General features: G+C 44.6%; 1 protein-coding gene across 2 annotated transcripts in view; it reads left to right on the top strand.

The window, feature by feature from the left end:
- Window positions 1–15537, top strand: part of ABAT (4-aminobutyrate aminotransferase) — a 57153-nt gene that overhangs the window by 37607 nt on the left and 4009 nt on the right. For both annotated transcript variants that reach the window (XM_039349777.1, XM_039349778.1), the window contains 7 exons: window positions 1046–1126; window positions 2591–2683; window positions 4343–4405; window positions 7618–7681; window positions 8863–9011; window positions 11947–12084; window positions 13741–13908. In XM_039349777.1, coding sequence (XP_039205711.1) covers window positions 1046–1126; window positions 2591–2683; window positions 4343–4405; window positions 7618–7681; window positions 8863–9011; window positions 11947–12084; window positions 13741–13908 — 756 coding nt within the window. The remainder of the gene's footprint in view (window positions 1–1045; window positions 1127–2590; window positions 2684–4342; window positions 4406–7617; window positions 7682–8862; window positions 9012–11946; window positions 12085–13740; window positions 13909–15537) is intronic.

The raw sequence follows: 15537 nt of genomic DNA, 5'->3' as shown, positions 1-15537 counted from the left end.
CAAGCTGAGTCATGCTGGCTCAGGAATTCTGGGAGTTGAAGTCCACGAGTCATAAAAGAGCCAAGGTTGCCTACCCCTGGCCCAGCAAAACCTGATCATTTGCTTAGAATTTTAGACATAAGTTAAACCTAAGCAATGTTTTAGAGCAGTGCTTCTCAGCTTTGGCTGGCTGGGGAATCTGGGAGTTGAAGTCCATATATCTCCAAGCTGCCAAGGTCGAGAAACACTGATTTAGAGCAGGGGTCCCCAACGTTGGCAACTTTAAGATTTGTGGACTTCAACTCCCAGAATTCCCCAGCCAGCCAAAGCTGAGAAGCTGAAGTCCACAAATCTTAAAGTTGCTAACGTTGGGGACACCTGATGTAGAGGGCACAAAGAAATCTGTTCAAAATCTAGAGCAGTGGTTCTCCACCTGTGGGTCGGGACCCCATTTGGGGTCGAACGACCATTTCACGGGGGTCGCCAAACAACGCAGTCCGCCATTTTTTTCCCCTTTTCCTTAGCTGTGCTACTCCCTTTTATTCTATTGGCTTTTGAAAGCCAATAGAATAGACTCTCTTGAATAGAGTCTAATTCTATTGGCTTTCAAAAGCCAATAGGAATTGTCCAGGCTGTCTCTGCCCTGCTGAGCCCGCCAAAAGTCCCATTCTGCAAACGGTGCTGCACCAGTTGAGTAGTCCTCGACTTACGACCGGTTGAGTAGTCCTTGACTTACGACCGGTTGGGGGACGCGGCATTAAAAAGGTTGAGAACCACTGATCTAGAGGATTCCAAGACATCTCAGTAATCAGTAGCATTTCCCATCGGCAGATTCTCCCAAATGCTTTCCACTCCAGCTTAAATTCGGATACCAGAAACAGCTTGGTCAGCTTACACGTTTGGGGGAAGGGTGGATGCAAGTGTCCAAATTGGGGGTGTTATTTGTTTTAAGGCAATCAAGGTCAAGCCATGCACTGTTTTGGGTTGACTCTTAGATAACAAGTTTGTATTCCCTTTAGGATAAAGTCCTTTTCTTTTCTTTTTTCTTTTTTTTCTTTTTTCTCAGAGTGCTTTTGTCAACAGACCTGCCCTAGGAATTTTGCCTCCAGAAAATTTTGCTGAAAAGCTAAAAGAATCGTTGCTTTCGGTAAGTTTTATCTAGCACTCGAAGGAGCAGTGAAACTGACATCCAACATTGGCAGGTCTCCGTCTTGCCAAGAATTCCACGACCAGCAACTACAAGGAGAGGCTAGCATTTAAAAAGGACAATGGGAACAGGGGAATGATAGCCCTCTTTCAAACACCTGAAAAGATGCCACACAGAAGAAGATCATTATGAGTTATCTATTATCTCAGATTGCAGGATATGGGATAATGGATTAAGTTTTAGAATAAGAAAAGTTTCTTAAGGACGAGAGCACTTCAGCAATAACCTTTGAGATGATGGACTGTTGTTCTCGGGATCAAAGAGAAGTTGGATTGACATCAGTTGATGTCAGTCAACTGGAGACTAAAACATACGAAGAACCGGCTGCAGGACTTGGGTTAATCTAAAGAAAAGAAGAAACAGGGGTGACATAGCAGCGTTCCAGTATTTGACAGGCTACCACAGAGAAGAGGGGGTCAAATTATTCTCCAAAGCACCAGAGGGCAGGACAAGAAACAATAGTTGGAAACTGATCAAAGAGAGAAGCAACCTGGAATTAAGGAGAAACTTCCTGACAGGAAGGACAATTAACCAGTGGAACAGCTTGCCTCCAGAAATTATGGACGTTCCATCACTGGAGGTTTTTAAGAAGAGACTAGACAGTCACTTGTCTGAGATGGCATAGGTTCTCCTGCTTGAGCAGGGGGATGGACTAGAAGACCTCCAAGATCCCTTCCAGCTCTATTCTATTCTATTCCATTCTATTCTATTCTATTCTATTCTATTCTATTCTATTCTATTCTATTCTATTCTATTCTATTCTATTCTAATTATATTATATTATATTATATTATATTATATTATATTATATTATATTATATTCAGTTGAAGAGTCTTTATTTTGAATTCTTGCCTTGGGTAGCTAGTTGCAGTCCATGGGCTAAATGGCACTTCCAACCCTAAGTTTCCATAATTTTATCCTTAGGCAATAGAGCAGTGGTTCTCAACCTATGGGTCGGGACCCCATTTGGGGTCGAACGACCATTTCACGGGGGTCGCCAAACAACGCAATCCGCCATTTTTTCCCCCTTTTCCTTAGCTGTGCTACTCCCTTTTATTCTATTGGCTTTTGAAAGCCAATAGAATAGACTCTCTTGAATAGAGTCTAATTCTATTGGCTTTCAAAAGCCAATAGGAATTGTCCAGGCTATCTCTGCCCTGTTGAGCCCGCCAAAAGTCCCATTCTGCAAACGGTGCTGCACCAGTTGAGTAGTCCTCGACTTACGACCGGTTGGGGGTCGCGGCATTAAAAAGGTTGAGAACCACTGCAATAGAGACTAGTTTTAAAAAAAATTGGGGGGGGAGGTAAAATAAGCATCATTTTGTTGTGATGCTCAGTTATGATGAAAGTATTCCTTACAAACTCTTTGGATTGAAAGGTCCGTGTCTCTTCTCCACTGCCAGGTTGCTCCTAAAGGTCTCTCTCAAGTCGTAACCATGTCCTGTGGATCTTGCTCCAATGAAAATGCCTTTAAAACCATATTTATGTGGTACAGGGTGAGTAAAAGCTATGATATGGATGCTCTGCCTTGTACAGATGCTCTCCAGATGCTTCAGGAAAACTGGGAGGGCTGTCTGCTCAAAGTGGGATAGGGGGTGAGGGGGCTTCAGTTAAATTTGTAGATGTAGGAGAAGAGCAGGCAGAGCTGGAAGGTGGAGTTAAACATTTCATAAGCTTAGAATCTTTTAAGTTGCTGCAAATGATCCAGTCTCTCTCCCCCCTCCCCTGGATTTCTTTGACCCTTCTCTAGCACCAATTTAGTGTTGACCGTTAGATTCTTATGCATAGCCTTGACTAAATCTTCTGTGCTTCAACTTAATGCATGGTCCTGATCTTTTGTGCCTGACAGTAAGTCAGCACCTAAGCCTTTTTATCAACAATCAGTTTGTTGACTTGACCTGCTTGACCGATCTGCTGAGCAGACAAGGGAAAGGAAGGTGCAGAAACCTGGAGGAGATTCTTATCCCCCTCTCCATCTCCGAATTGGAACCCTACTACTAATCCTCATTTAGGGTTCTGCCACTTTAGGATTAGATCTTGCCCGTTCTCAGCCATGGACCCTCGATAGATTCTGTGGGACGAGGGCCCCCAAAAGAAAAGAAATGTCTCCATTCCAGAATTAAAAGGCTCTCATTTCAGAGAAATGAGAAGGTCATAGAAGAATTGCTTGCCCAGCGGAGAATAGTCATAAAATTGAGCCGAGGTGGCGCAGCAGTTAAGAGTGCAAGTACTGCAGGCCACTTTAGCTGACTGTGTTCAGCAGGTCAGCGGTTCAAATCTCACCGGCTCAAGGTTGACTCAGCTTCCATCCTTCCGAGGTAGGTAAAATGAGGACCCAGATTGGTGGGGGCAATGTAAATATATATATACATTGCTTACTGGTGTACACCGCTTAGAGAGTGCTTGCACTTAAAGCGGTATATAAGTCTCATAAATAAATAAATAAATAAAATCCCATGAGAGGATGGTTGAGATGGTCTGGCTTTTTCAGTCTTGGAAGCTCCTTTTTAGTCATGCTTCCCATCTCCAGTAATCCTGGAGAACGATCGTCTCCTAGAAGCTGGTCAAGGAGAAGAACCCAGTCTAGGTCTTCTCTGATGTATTAAGTATTTAAACTACGTAAACCTGTCAGGTGTGATGGACTTCTGGGATGGAGCTGAGTATCTCTCGTTTTCTTTTAGTTCAGTGTTTCTCAACCTTGACCATTTTAAGGCATGTGGACTTCAACTCCCAGAATTCCACAGCCAGCGTTGCTGGCTGTGGAATTCTGGGAGTTGAAGTCCACATGCCTTAAAATGGTCAAGGTTGAGAAACACTGTGTCTAGTGCAGTGTCGAACGATCATTTCACGGGGGTCGCCAAACAAGGCTGTCCGCAATTTTTTCCCCTTTTCTTTGGCCACGCCCCTGGCACCCAGTAATGTATAAGTGGTTGGGGGTCACAACAACATGGGGAATTGTATTATGGGGTCGCGGCATTAGAAAGATTGAGAACCACAGGTCTAGTGTCTGTTCCCCTTGGGGTATTGCCATTGGGAGACTCTTGAATGCCATAGCCATTGATATACTGTTTTCCGTCCCCAAATGATGTCCATGCAGATGGGTTGAAAGGCAACTCTTGGCTGGGAAGATGATGGGAAACTTCTTTCTTTTCCAGAACAAAGAACGAGGCGACAACAGTGTTACCAAAGAAGAGTTGGAGACCTGCATGATTAACCAGGTAAGGTCCATTCCTTCATTCAGCAGAGCAAAAAGCCAGGCCAAATCTACATTCTTGACCTTGGCTTCAGTGTCCACCTGCCCAGCAAGACAGCATAAGACCTACAGGTAGTCCTCGACTTAAACAAGAGCTCACTTAGTGACTGCTCGAAGTTACAACGGCACTGAAAAAAAAGTGACTTGGGACCATCTTTCACACTTTTGATCTACAGCCATGTGGTTTACATTCGGATGCTTGGCAACTGATTCATATTTATGACGGTCGCAGTGTCCCCCCTGGGGTCACGTGATTCCTCCTTTGCGACCTTCTGATCAGCAAAGTCAACGGGGAAGTCAGATTCACTTAACAACCCCGTGTTGCTAATTTAACAGCCGCAGGGATTCACTTAACGCATGTGGCAAGAAAAGTCGTAAAATGGGGCAAAACTCACAAATTTCTCACTTAGCAACATACATTTTGAGCTCGATTGTGCTCATAAGTTAGAAAGTGGGCACACGCTTTGCAACGGCAGAGAACTGGAAGCTAAGAGGGCAACAGGTACTGACCAGTAGTTAGCACAATGCTTGGCACGTTTTGCTGTTTTTACTCTTAATTTTCCAACTATAAACATGTGTAAGGACCCACCCCACTTTGCATCTTAAGAAGACAGAACTCTTGGAATATTTCTTCCAACAGGCATCCTTTATTAAGAGGAAATGGTTGCAGGCGTTCTAGACAGGACCTGGGGCCCAAGCCCTACGGTTCAAGGTTTTAAGGGGTTCTCAGCAGCCCCACCCCACCCCACCATCTTTCCAGCGACAATCCCAGGCGTTACATTTCCACCCCCTTTTTCCTCACTGCCGGCGGAAGGGAGACTTCAGAGGAGAGTAGATGAAAGCTGATGGCCCCATTGTTATGGTTAGTCCTTTTGGTGGTATCCACATTCAGTCCTTTTGAAGTTGTACCGAAGGAAGTGAGGGCCATAAAACCCCCTTGTTCACTCCCTTCCCCTTCATCGTATGACAGAATCCAGAGAGGGCAGAAATGGGGTTTTCCATAGTCGATAACTAGAGATGAAATATAATTGGATTCTGACAACATGTCTGTATTCCAACCCTCACTCCTACATTCCTGTGGATTGGATATCACTTATTTTAAAAATGAACCCCTTTTTAATCCAACAAACCCTTTCCTGACATCATTCTCTTGGGACTTTGTTCATTCTCTAATCTCTTTCACAACTCAGTTTCATCGTAGAATCTGATGTAGTCCGTTTCATAATCAGTTTTGCAAAATGAAGTAAATACTGCCACTCGGTGTTTCGCTGCTCATGCAAGTAATGCCCATTTTCCCCCACAGTGTTTTACAAATAGCAATAGCATTTAGACTTGTGTATTGCTCCACTGTGCTTTTACAGCCCTCTCTGAGTGGTTTACAGAGTCAGCCTCTTGCCCCCAACAACCTGGGTCCTCATTTTACTGACCTTGGAATGATGGAAAGCTGAGTCAACCCTGAACCAGTCAGGATCAAACTCCTTTCTGTGGGCAGAGTTACTCTGCAATACTGCATTCTAGCCAGTGCACCACCATGGACTGAAGACCCTATAATATTTCAGACAAATAGTTGTCCAATCTCTTCTTAAAAACCTCCAGTGATGGAGCACCTTCTGGAGGCAAGCCGTTTCACTGGTTTATTGTTCTCACCGTTAGGAAATGTCTCCTTAGTGCTAGGTTGCTTCTCTTCTTGATTAGTTTCCATCCATTGTTTCTTTTCTTAATTTCTGGTGCTTTGGAAAATAGGTTGACCCCCTCTTCTTTGTGGCAGCCCTTCAAATGCTGGAGCACTGCTATCCTGTCACCCCTAGTCCTTCTTTTCACTAGACTAGACAAAACCAATTTTTACATGTTTTAGCCTCCAGCCCCCTAAAGAGCTTTATTGCTCTTCTCTTCTTACTCTTTCCAGAGTCTCAACATCCTTTTTATATTGGGGTGCAATATTCCAAGTGTGGTCTTACCAAGGCTTTGTAGAGCGATCCTAGAACTTTGCGGGATGTTGATTCTTTCCCTTTGTTGATGCATTTGGCTTTTTTGGCTGCTGCCGTACAATGTTGGCTCATATTTAAGCAGTTGTCCACTAGGATTCCAAGATCCGTCTCACAGTTACTGCTGTTGAGCCACGTTTCACCTAATCCAGTGATGGCGAACCTTTTACAGACCGAGTGCCCAAATCGCAACCCCAAACCCACTTATATATCACAAAGTGCTAGGGCCGCATCAGCATTGTAGTGCCCTCGGGGGGGGGGCAGGGAGGTGCGTCTCTGTGCCGCCTCTGGCACGCAAAAATCAGGGGCGCAAAAATGGGCCACCATGCTGCAAGGTGCAAAAATGGCCACCACCATGCCGCGGAGTACAGATACAAGGCACTGCACCACGCAAGAACGGGGCATGGCTAGTAAGTATCACGCAGGCACGAGCCCTGCCCCATTTGCAGCACGTGTGTGCTTGCGGCCCCCTGCGCACATGCATTCATTCCCCCTCCTTTTTCTTCCAGTCCACCAATCGATAATGGTTGGTGATTCTGCTCTACCCCCTCTATTCAAACTTGCTAATCAGCTTTTGTGCTGGGTGGGGCTCCTGCTCCAGGCAGCGGTGGCAGTCTAGTGGACCTGCTGCTGGTGACGGTGGCACACGTTCCAACAGAGAGGGTTTTGAGTGCCGTCTCTGGCACGCATGCCATAGGTTCACCACCACTGACCTAATCTGTCCCTGCATGTTTGGTTTTTCTTGGCTGGTGCCATCAAAAGGGCTAACGATCAAGGTCAACCTAGGACTAGGGAGGTCTATGCCTCATCTTTTGCTCAGCCATAAAGTCTTTGGACTTTGGACCAGTAACCCAACTAGCCTAACACAAGATGGTGTCTGTGAGGATAACACTTCAAGAAGAGGGGGAAAAAAATAAGACTGCATCTTGATGGATAACTTTTTGGGGTTTTTTAAAATCTGCTTTGCTTGAGTTTGAAAGCCAGCCCTCTGAATTAATATTCATAATAGAGGAGGGCTTTCTCCTAATAACACAGCAGAATTGGAAAAATAAAATAAGTTATCCTCCACCCTGCTATCATTCAGTTGGTCGTTCCAGCTAGCATTGCAGTGGGGAAGAGGCTATTACTTAGTGGCTAAATTGAAATGTTAATTAACTAATTAATAAGCATAAATGTCCTCTTTGCCTTTCAGCCCCCAGGTTGCCCGGAATACAGTATGCTTTCCTTCATGGGTGCCTTTCACGGAAGAACCATGGGTAAGGAAGAGCTATTGCTTTGGTTGGGAATAGCATTATATGCAAAGATCAGTGAGATGGCTTGATGGATTACAGGCCATCAGATTGGCGTCAAATAAAGCCTAATCTTTCAAGAGCTTCCATCCTTAGCTCAGCACCATTTAGATGAGGGGTGTCAAACTCGCAACATCACATGACGTGTCGTGACGTATCACGACTTTTTTTCCATTGCCGGCAATGGGATGGGTCGGTTTTGCCATGACGCATCCGGCCCGCGGGCTGGTAGTTTGACACCCCTGATTTAGATGATCCATGATGCTGTGTTACAGGTACTGGGGATAAATAACATACAGACAGAAGTCTGCCAAAGAATTTTTGTGCAGAAAGGAGATAGCTTCAATCGTCCAACTATAAAAAAGTAGGATTTGATTTGAGTGAAAGCAACTTCCCACAACCTGAGCAAGCATTTTTCTGCAGGATATTATCTGGCCAGGAGGAGGCGCTATCTTTGAAGGCTTTGTCTGGTTTTCATGGTTTTCGATCTGAATAGAGCTGGGAGGGATCTTAGAGGTCTTCTTTCCAACCTCCTGCTCCAGCAGGAGACCCAATGGTGGGATTCAGCCGGTTTGCACCAGTTCGGCAGAACTGTAGCTACTTTTTTGTTGCCAAAGCCCAGAATGGACTTCCGGAAGCGGCATCCAACACAGAGAACCGGTTGTTCCTGTATTTGAATCCCACCACTGAGGAGGCCCTATACCAGGGGTAGGCAACCTTGGCTCTTTTATGACTCGTGGACTTCAACTCCCAGAATTCCTGAGCCAGCCATGCTGAGGGGAAAGGGAGAGGTTTCCAAGCTGAGCCATGCTGGCTCAGGAATTCTGGGAGTTGAAGTCCACCAGTCATAAAGCGGCCTATGCCTAGGCCAGGGGTAGGCAAACTTGGCTCTTTTATGACTGGTGGACTCCAACTCCCAGAATTCCTGAGCCAGCCACACTGAGGGGAAAGGGAGAGGTTTCCAAGCTGAGCCATGCTGGCTCAGGAATTCTAGGAGTTGAAGTCCACGAGTCATGAAAGAGCCAAGGTTGCTTACCCCTGCCCTAGAGCCATTTCAGACAAGTGACTGTCCAGTCTCTTCTTTAAAACCTCCGGTGTTTTTAAGAAAAGCACTCTAAACATTCTAAAAATGTTCTTCCATTGTTTAGGCTGCTTGGCCACGACGCACTCCAAGGCTATTCACAAGCTGGACATCCCGTCTTTTGACTGGCCCATCGCTCCCTTCCCAAGGCTGCAGTACCCCTTGGAAGACTTCGTGCGAGAAAACCAGCAAGAGGAAGCACGCTGCTTAGAGGAGGTGAGGACAGCCCAGCTCCAGAGTGCAGAAGGTGCCTGGGGCAGCTGAGGTTGGGCTCAGGGAAAGCGCATTTGTTTTGCTCGATTAACCCAGCACAGAAAGATCAAGCAGAAGATGGAGGACAAGGACCGCAAGGGACACCCAGCCTTTGTCTTTCCTGGAAGAGAGAATGAGGCTCGCAAAACATCTTCCTCCTGACTTAGTTCAGCCCTGAGCGTCCCTGTAAGGACCCACCCCACGTTACATCTTAAGAAGACAGGACTCTTGGAATATCTCTTCCAACAGGCATCCTTTATTAAGAGAAGATGGTTGCAGGTGTTCTGGACAGGATCTCAGGAGTTCTCTCCCATCCTTCAACATTTTAAGTGTTCCCAAGCAGCCTCCCCCCATAGTTCTTCCTCTTTTCCCAGATTCCAGGCGTTGCCTTGTTTCTCCCCCCCTCTTTTCTCTTTCTGCCGGCAAAAGGAAGACTTCACAGAGATGAGTAGATGAAAGGCAATGGCCATATTGTTATGGTCAGTCCTCTTGATGGGAATGAACATCCAGTCCTTTTGTAGTTTACTGAAGGACGTGCGAGCCATAAAACCCCCCTGCTCATCCTCCTTCCCCTTCATAGTATGACAGAATCCAGAGAGAGCAGAAATGGTTTTTTTTTCCATAGTAGATAACTAGAAATGAAATATAATTGGATTGTCCCAAAGGTTTTTTTCAGGAGGCAACTGGACTTGGTTGTTTTTTCTTTGAAGACGTTTTGCTTCCCATCCAAGAAGCTTCTTCACGTCTGACTGGACGATGGGGAATGGAAGCATTTATATTCCTTGCAGACAGCTGGTTGTTTGCATCCTTTTAGAGCAGGGGTGTCAAACTCAATTTCACTGAGGGCCGCATCAGCATTGCGGTTGTTCTGGAGGGGGGGCGGGTGGGTGTGTCCAGAGTGGGTGCAGCCTACTGGGTGGGCATGGACAGAGTGGGTGTGGCCTACTGGGTGGGCGTGGACAGTTCTACATCATTCACGTCAAGGGTGCCTATTGGGACCTGGGCAGGAGTGGGACAGGTCTGAGGGTCTCTGGCAGAAGGGGGTGGGACCAGGGCAAGTGCCAAGGCATAGTCCACTGGGGCAAGTGCCAAGATGGCCACCACAAAATTGTACATTTGCTCCCGGATGGCCTGGGCCAGGGCCAAGGCAGCGGGGGCCGTTCCCTCACTGTTATAAGATGGCTTCGCGGGCCACATGAAACCACTTCACGGGCCGCATCTGGGCCCCGGGCCTTGTGTTTGACATGTCTGTTTTAGAGAATCGTTGAGGCCACTTGGAGGTTTATCTGTGTTTCCAGGGTCCCCTGAGTAGTGCAAATGGGTGTGAAGCCTTCTTACCTACTGGATGTTTTCTGCCCTGGGTCCCTTCACAGGCACAGGCTGTTGGGGTATGAGTCTGTGTGGTCTGCATCTCAAATTGAAGTGCAAATGGTTCTTGTAATCTGCAATGTTTTCTGGAAATCCATTCACACTCCTGCACCATTCGAAGGGTGCTCATCATAAAGTGTTCATCCCATAGACATGCAGCCCCTGAGCAAACCCAGTTAATTTTAATCAGCCTCACGAATGAAAGCAAATATATGTGTCCCAGGATAATGTTGCAAGATCCAATTTGGGTCGTTCACTGGGACCAGAGGTTTAATTTTCTAAATTCTAGATGCATCATGGACATCTGCTCTGAAGCCCTTCAGGATTCCAGATGCAACTACTACAGGGCCTGCCAATTGGAGGCAGTGATTGGGTTCACCAACCATGCCAAGCTAAGTTTAGTTTTGAATGCATTAAAATGGACATCACAGACCACTGTAAGAAGCCGCCTTCTTGCAGAGGCTAACTTAGAGAAACTAGATTATGGACCTTCTTGATTTTGATGTGTTTTGGGTTTAGGGCAGGGGTAGGCAAGCTTGGCTCTTTTATGACTCGTGGACTTCAACTCCCAGAATTCCTGAGCCAGCCATGCTGAGGGGAAAGGGAGAGGTTTCTAAGCTGAGCCATGCTGGCTCAGGAATTCTGGGAGTTGAAGTCCACGAGTCATAAAAGAGCCAAGGTGGCCTACCCCTGGTTTAGGGCAAAACATAGCAGAGTAGCATAGGAAGCTCATCAGAGAATGGAAAACAAGGTTACAGAAACACCATAAACACTTTGCAGCCGCTGAAAGGCCACGTTGATGTGGTGTCCTAATTCTCCAGGTTAGCCTTGGTTTTTGAGGGATTTAAGTCCTCCAAGTAGGACTTGATTTTTCAGAGCTGTGTGGAGACTGGAGAGATTCTTCCATTGGATTGGAAGCTGGAACTCAAGCTGAAGATCACCTTTTCAAATGCACCACGGTTCATACTCTTTTAAAGAAGGCGAAAGGAGAAATAAATCGGTCAGATTAAAATTTGGGGGAGGTCTACCAAAAAATGGGCATTTCTCAGTTAGGATTGGTTTGGTTTCTGTTTCTGGAGCAGTTGCTTTGGATAAAACACTACTCATAAATCACATGTTTGCCCTTTATTAATATCAACTGCATTTCTTCTTAATTTGTTTATTTCATGTACTCTTTGTCATTAAGTTTAAGCAGCAGGTCTCTTCAATGGGATTCTTTTATTTAACACCAGATTATAGCAGGTTTTATTAACAAATTGGCCCATGGGTCATCATCCTCTAGCCTGGGATCCCTTCCGGATGGGTGGGATCCCAACTCCCATAATTGCCAGCCCTAAATGGAAAAGATTTAATTCATCTGGAGGTTTCTTCTTTGAAGAAGGTTGTTCTATGGTGCAAAAACATCACCAATCCTTCTTGATTGCTCCCTGAAATGTAATAAATTGTCCGCAATGAACTCGAACAAGATAAAATGTATATTAGGGATTTGTACCTTTAAAAAAAAAAAACTTTGCTATGTTCTAACATGCAGGTGGAAGATTTGATTGTTAAATACAGGAAAAAGAATAAAGTGGTTGCAGGAATTGTTGTGGAACCCATTCAGTCCGAAGGGGGCGACAATCACGCATCAGATGATTTTTTTAGGAAATTGAGAAACATCGCAAGAAAGGTGAGCTTTGATATAAAATGACCCATTCTCTAAGCATAAGTTTTGTCTCCTGAGCAATAAGTCTATCTGATCTTCGAGTAGTAGCTTCCAAGCTGATCTGGGGAAACCCAACAGGAGTCCTATGAAATTGAACATCTGGATTTAATTCCAATTGTCATGGAATGTACACTGGATTCCCGGGAGGGAGACTCTACCTCCCAGAGAGCAAAGAGTTTGCACTGTCTGGTAGGCAGGAAGACAGCTAATACAGCCCTTGTCTCGCAGCTCACAGAGTAGATCTATAGTTACACAAATAGTTGCTTGAGTCTGGCAAGGCTGATTCAGGAACGACACATGGAATTACTTTGGAAGAGTTCCTTTATTGTTATTTGCCTGCAGACAGAATCTTGCTAGACTCAAGGAACTATCTGCATAACTATAGATATACTACTACATTCTGCCATACTATTCTGTATGAAAACAAAATGTAGGCCTGAGGAACAAGAACCAGATGTTTTGGTAATTTCAAATTCAACAGGATCCTGCTTAGCCTGCTAATTAAGGCTTTTGGGGTCTTTTTTTTATGTGAGATTTCACAAGTTCAGATGAGCAGCGGATGGATTTGGGAGATGAAAATATTTTCCCACTAATTTCCAATTGTTGCCTTTTAGACTACGGGTCTTCAAACTTGGCAACTTTAAGACTTGTGGACTTCAACTCCCAGAATTCCTCAGCCAGCCCTAGCTGGCTGAGGAATTCTGGGAATTGAAATCCACAAGTCTTAAAGTTGCCAAGGTTGAAGACTCCTGTTTTAGACTCGGATCTGGATCTGATAGAAAATGTGTTTTATTATATGTCAGGTAGAACAAACTGTCTGACTCCACGCTCCACGCTGAACTGTAGCATGACTTGCACAGTTTCAGTTTGCATAGTGAACCACCCCAAACATGGTCACTTGCAAAATAGTGTTTGTGGCATAACACAACTTTACACAACCAGAGTGATTTCCTGGTTTCCAATAATCAACCATGGTTTTGCAGGCTGGAGAATTCTGTAGATCCAGAAATCTAGATGACTTCTCTGTTTGCAGAAAGAAGCCTGGCTTAACTTTCAGTTGCGAGTTGCCCAGGGTTTGGTTTAAAATGACTGGCCATTCAATTCAATTCAATTCATTAGCCTGCTGCCCAATTTAAATAAATGAATACAAAACAAGGCTTAGTGAAGGTGTGCAGTGACTTTCCTAAGGTGAGACCAGTGGAGCAACTGAACTCTTCAGATCCTTGAGGTCTCTACCTCTGACAATGAGAATAGAATAGAGCCGGAAGGGACCTTGGAGGTCTTCTAGTCCAGCCCCTTGCTGAAGCAGGAGAACCTATACCATTTCAGATAAGTTACTGTCTAGCCTCTTCTTAAATTATCTGCTGATGTATTCCTTAAAGAGGGGGGTCTCCAACCTTGGCAACTTGAAGACTTGTGGACTTCAGTTCCCAGAATTTCTCAGCGAGTTGTCAAGGTTGGGGAATTCTGGGAGTTGAAGTCCGCAAGTCTTAAAAGTTGCCAAGGTTGGAGACCCCTGCCTTCAAGCAAGCAAGCAAGCAGAGTTATGTTTGCCTCCTCCTTAAATTGGTCCCAGCCCCTTTCTTAAAGGGACTGACTTCAGGTGTGTTTTTTTAACAGCATGGCTGCGGGTTCTTAATAGACGAGGTCCAAACGGGAGGCGGATGTACTGGCAAGTTCTGGGCCCACGAACACTGGGGTCTTGAGGACCCAGCGGACGTCCTGACTTTCAGCAAGAAGATGATGACCGGAGGGTTTTTCCACAAGGAAGAATTCAGGGCGAATGCGGTAAGTTCCGTTTTGAAAGCTGTAGTATGTGCGTGGTCATCATGGCACCATACCGGCACTCCCCAGCTTACGGACCACAATTGCAACCGAGACTTCCATTGCTAAGCAATGTGGCTGGTATGAAAATTGCACCCAGTTTTAGAACCTTTTTGCTGGGATTGGTAAACAACTCACATTTAGCAAATCCTGGTATTAAGGAGAAACTTCCTAACTGTGAGGACAATTAACCAATAGAACGGTTTGCCTTCAGAAGTCATCGGCAGTTCATGACTGGAGATTTTTTAAAAAAGACCAGACAGTTACTTGTCTGAGATAGGAGAGGTTCTCCTGCTCAAGCAGGGGGCTGGACTAGAAGACCTCCAAGGTCCCTTCCAGCTCTTCTATTCTATTCCATTCTATTCTATTCCATTCCATTCCATTCTCACTCTACATTCTATTCTATTCTGTTCTATTCTATTCTATTCTTATTCTATTCTATTCTATTCTATTCTATTCATTCCATCTATTCAATTCTAATTCTATTCTATTCTATTCCATTCCATTCCATTCTATTAATTCCATTCCATCTATTCCATTCTATCCATTCCATTCCACTCTTATTCTATTCTATTCTATTCATTCCATCTATTCCATTCTAATTCTAATTCTATTCTGTTCTGTTCTATTCATTCCATCTATTCCATTCTAATTCTAATTCTATTCTATTCATTCCATCTATTCCATTCTAATTCTGATTCTAATTCTATTCTATTCTATTCATTCCATCTATTCCATTCTAATTCTGATTCTAATTCTAATTCTATTCTATTCTATTCTATTCTATTCTATTCATTCCATCCATTCCATTCTAATTCTAATTCTATCCTATCCTATCCTATCCTATTCTATTCTATTCTATTCTATTCTATTCTATTCTATTCTATTCTATTCCAGTTTCCCACTTTGACTCTGCATGTTGGAAGCTGGCTGGGAAAGTGGCAAATGGCGGTCACATAACTCTGGGATCATAAATACCGGAAGTCCTTGACTTACGACCACAATTGAGCCCAAAATTTCTCTTGTTAAGTGAGACATTTGTTCAGCAGGTTTTGGACCATTTTACGATCTTTCTTGCCACACAGTTGTTAAGTGAATCACCGCAGCTGATAAGTTAGTAACCTGGTGGTTAAGTGAATTTCGCTTCCCCATGGACTTTTGCTTGTCAGAAGGTCACAAAAGGTGATCACCTGACCGTGGGAAATAGCAACGGTCCTAAATATGAATCAATTGCCAGGCATCTGAATTTTGATCACACAACCACGGGAAGGCTGCAACGGTCGTGAGTGTGGAAAACGGTCATAAGTCCCTTTTTTCAGTGACATCATAACTTTTTTTTTAATAATTTTTTTTTATTTTCCATTTATCCAACATAGTTACACAACAAAATTCACTTTACAAAATAAAATATATTCATAATCATAACCATAACCATAGGTGCCGCTTGCTCCTTCCCCCCAAGCTGCATCCACCCTCCCTAATACCTTCCTTACTTCCCTCCTCTTTCTCTCCTCCCCTCACTACTCGCTTCCCCTCCCCTTCTCCTCTTACCATCCTACTTCCTCCCTTCACCTTCCTCCCCTCTCATCCCTC

The sequence above is a fragment of the Crotalus tigris genome, unplaced genomic scaffold (assembly GCF_016545835.1).
Source record: "Crotalus tigris isolate CLP2741 ecotype Arizona unplaced genomic scaffold, ASM1654583v1 scf7180000018301.7375997, whole genome shotgun sequence".
NCBI lineage: Eukaryota > Metazoa > Chordata > Lepidosauria > Squamata > Viperidae > Crotalus > Crotalus tigris.
This window is presented reverse-complemented; position numbering and strand designations above follow the sequence as displayed.